At 37.8% G+C, this 4,334-nt stretch overlaps 1 protein-coding gene across 1 annotated transcript; it reads right to left on the bottom strand.

Moving 5' to 3' along the window:
• Nucleotides 1-713: 713 nt before the first annotated feature.
• Nucleotides 714-3,629, bottom strand: LOC118267794 (MD-2-related lipid-recognition protein). The gene is made up of 4 exons (XM_035581986.2): nt 3,339-3,629; nt 2,875-2,991; nt 2,351-2,523; nt 714-932 (listed from the first exon to the last, which is right to left on the bottom strand). Exons 1-4 carry the CDS (start codon nt 3,418-3,420, stop codon nt 846-848), a joined length of 459 nt encoding a protein of 152 aa, XP_035437879.1. The 5' UTR covers nt 3,421-3,629; the 3' UTR covers nt 714-845.
• Nucleotides 3,630-4,334: the final 705 nt, after the last annotated feature.

Below are 4,334 nucleotides of genomic sequence, written 5' to 3'. Positions count from 1 at the left end.
CCTTTGATCTTTCAGTAACGGACGTTGTTTTTAAATGACGGATATTACACAATATCCAGACATGTCATTACATTACCTAATAGGTGCTCAGAACTATTGGAGGGTAATAGATGAGTGGGATTTTTCAATTAGTACCAACCATAATAAGGAAGAGAACATATAGTCCAGTCATTTGGTAGATAATACAGGGGGTTACCTGGAAAGTTTTCCGGGATGTATTTGCTACTAATTGGTGAATTTATAGATTGTGGGAGATGCTCTTGCTTCGAATTTCGAACTTTGCCACCTCGTACACGGAATGCCGCTCTCTAATAGAAAACCGAAGTAGATAGATCTGTATGCTGATGTATTTGCGTACTGACTACCCAAATGCAACCTTACTTTATTTGTTTAATTACCCCTACCAAATCTTTCCATGTGTGCTCCGATGCTCCCACCAATCCTGATATTCCTACGACCTCACACATAACCGTCATGAAACAACGCTTGCGTATTTCGGGTGCCAATTCGCGGAGGCGCGCGGCGTTTGCTTACCATCCGGTGATCCGTCTGCTCGTTTACCGACTTATACCATAAATAAAGTCGTTAAGAAGTGAAGTTAACCTCCTGACATAGTAGCTCCACAGGAGAATCACTTAGATATTTAAGATCGCGCTAATAAAAGTATCAAAGCAAACAGCCACAGCTAACAAGCGGAGAAAAATGAAGAGACATTAAATAAAAAATATTTATTCAAAGATAATAATGTTGTGTTAATAAACTATTAAAGCACAAAAATGGAAACACGACTAAACCTATATTATTATTATTAACTAATGCTTATAACTACAATATAATAACTACATCTATTTAACTTTAACCGTGAAGGTGACGCAGCAAGCTTGGGACTCCATGTCTTCATCCCACAGTTTAATTTTCACTGGGAACTTGCCCTGGAAATTAAATGCATGATAAGTAAAAATAAATTAATAAATGCCCGGTTCATTTATAGTAATACTAGCGACCCGCCGCAGCTTCGCATGGGTACAATGGTGATATATTATGCATGTATTATACATAAAAACCTTCCTTTTGAAACACTCTGTCTCTAAAAAACCGCATCAAAATCCGTTGCGTAGTTTTAAAGATTTAAGCGTAGAAAAGGACATAGGGACAGAGAAAGCAACTCTGTTTTATACTATGTAGTGATTTATGATATAATTATTTCACAATGTCTGGTCATATCGTGCTGAGTGTAACTGATAAATGAACCATCAAAGTTATCTGATAAACCTAATCCTTTTGAACTGCGATCTCCGATCTGATTGTCAAGCGTAGAGATTCCATAATCCATAATAAGGGCCATCCCTTAGTCCAGCAGTAGACTCTAAATGGGTGGTGATGATGATGATTTAAGATCTTACCATGGCCTCACATAAAACCGATGTAAAATAACTTTCATCGTGTGAGTGAAGTTATCAGAGGCCCAATTACCACCCTTCCCAATCTCCCCAATTCCCAAATTCCCGACAATCCTCAAGTTCATAACCCCTTAAAAGGCCGGCAACGCACTTGTAACGCCTCTGGTGTTTCGGGTGTTCATGGGGTGCGCTGATTGCTTACCATCAAGTGATCCGTCTGCTAGTTTACCCATATCATTGAAGGGATGGGATGATATGGGATTAAATCTTACCGATGGATATCCCATAAAAAAAATCCATAACAAATACTTATATTATGTCCGGAAAGCTAACATCACGCAACAGGCCCTTAATGAACAATTTTGAAAATTTGCGATAGTTACTGCATGTAAATTGTGGGACAGTAAATTGAAGGAAACTTCTTAGAGATTGTTTATTATGCATAACGCGCGCTGAAAGAACTGACAGCATCTCATTATGTTAAGCTCTGCAGGTCTGATTGAAGTATCAAGTAAAAGTACACCATATTATGCAAGTATGACATTCACTTACTGCCACTTACTACACAACTGTTACTGTGCTAATGTCTACATTTCTAGAATGCTTTGCTTGCTCAATAGTAGACGACGCAAATCTTTTACAAAATTGGGTTTTAATAGATCAACTTTCATCCTTATTCATGTCTAAAATTGTCAAATGATTCCTTCCGTCCTGAATGAGAGAGAGATGGAGTATTCAGGAACTTCTATCTCTCTACATGTCAGCTATTACTCACAAAACACTACCCTGTTCCGTCTCCTGTTTCGTGTCAGGGCCTCAGTACCTATACAGTGATCTACCCGCGTACTCGGAAAAGGAATTTATATTCCTTACTATACAGGTACCACTATACAGGAATACTATACAGGAATTTATGTACTTGTATCTTAAAATGCATCAGATCCACTTACCGAGAACCTCTTGTCAACCATCAGGTCCACATCGAAGATCCTTCGTTGATCAGCTTCGAGAGGGCAGGTCAGGAGTTTGCAGGCATCGCCAGGAGCCTTGATGAGGGTTGTGAAGTCTCCTGTGTTGCTCACATCACTCGTAATCGAGAGCCTCAAGTTCTCTGCTGCGAAATCTGCAAAGCATCTTCGATTTTATTGCAAGTTCTTAAAGTACTATTTCCTTGTGACCTTGAAAAATGACCTTGCAAAAACCAAATCTTTTTTTAAAACACGTGGTTTTAAATGTATTCGCATTTATTTCCACATGGTACAAGTATTGTTGATTTCACAGAGGCACAATTGCATAAACAAACACTCTTTCGATTTACAACTTTTAGCGCAAATCCATAAGAAACAATTTTCTTTGCATGCACTGTAAACTGCGCAGCTGAGACTGGAATGCCCTTTCGAAGAAATTACCAGAAACTGTTAAATAAACTTGTGTTCAAACTAATTACTTGATAAATATTAAATTGGTAACTTACGTGGTGTCATGTCCAGTGTGATGCCGTATGTCTTGTTCTTCTTCAGGGTGCAGAATGCAGGTCCTTGGGGACATGGGTCCACTATCACGCTGTGGATGCTGCATTGTGATGCATCCACTGGAAACCAGACCAAATAAGATTACTCATATTGAATGAGCGGAAGATTTTTCGCAAAGCACTTATAAATACTAAAGGTAATTTGAAGAAAATTAATTAACGTCTTGGTGGAGCCAATCTGCAATAGCTATTCAAATGCACAATGTCGAATTCATTGAACAAAATTGCACAAGGGTAATCCTGATGAAGACACAATGGCGCGACCCATTTCGAAATAGGTCAACATCCGAATGAAAAGGATGCGAGGACCAACTAAAATAGCCTTTATTAGGAACACCTTTAAAAAAATATAATCACCATAGGAAAGATTATTTAATTAATAAGAAAATATTAGTAAAGCCACTTACCATCTCTACAAAGTTTTCTGGTGACATATTCCGAGTCAGCAGCCACGAAACCAAGACTCAGGAGCAGTACGAAAGCCCTCATGTTCGCAACGTCTCTGCGCTATCACCCGCCGTACACTAACTTATTATTGTGATAATATAATGGTCCTATTGACCGCAAAATAGATTGGTGTAGAAGGACAAGTTGACACAATGCGTTGTTACTGCTAGCACTCTCATGCGCTTCGCACCCGACACTTCGAGACGAATTGATTCTGATCGTTTTAGACTGGCTACTTGCTTGCATACCTAGTTATACATAGCTGTACCTCTCTATTGTATAACCTGTTATACAACCTGTTTCTAATATTTATTAGAGTAAGAGTAGTTTAAAATTCCAATTCAACAGCCTATATTTAAATTACTAGTGTCGTTGGTCTGCGATATAGGTCACGTGGGGCGAGCGTGTTTAGTCTGTTATGGACCTAAAATACCTTAGATTTAATAATATAACAATTGAATAGCTGTTTGTTCTAAAACACACAAGGAATTTATAAGCTAACTATTGTTATCTTTATTTTATTTGATTAGGCATAGCTTCTGGGATATTCGCACGGAATGTTAAGATTTGTCATTGAGTTATTGAATGCTTAGACCAGTAGCATTCTACATAGAGCGACGAGTGATGTGAAGGTAGGATACGCATTATTTTACTTAGAATTTGTAAAATATCTTATGTAGAATTTTGTGATTTGTTTGGATTGACAATGCGAGACGCTTAGACATATTTAACCACCTTTAATATAAATTTGGTTTCACCATCAAAGTGACCACAGTTTCAGTCGTAGACAAGTAATAGATAAAAATATGTTTTATGTTAAAGGTTTTAATGGGCTTAAATTTTATGATCATCAAGATTAAGAGTGTGTACCAAATATCAGATCGATCGTACGTCAGGAAGGGGGTTAAATGCCGATTAATAAATTTGACACAATCTAACAAACAGTTCAAGCGTTT

This window comes from Spodoptera frugiperda, chromosome 6, assembly GCF_023101765.2.
Source record: "Spodoptera frugiperda isolate SF20-4 chromosome 6, AGI-APGP_CSIRO_Sfru_2.0, whole genome shotgun sequence".
NCBI lineage: Eukaryota > Metazoa > Arthropoda > Insecta > Lepidoptera > Noctuidae > Spodoptera > Spodoptera frugiperda.
This window is presented reverse-complemented; position numbering and strand designations above follow the sequence as displayed.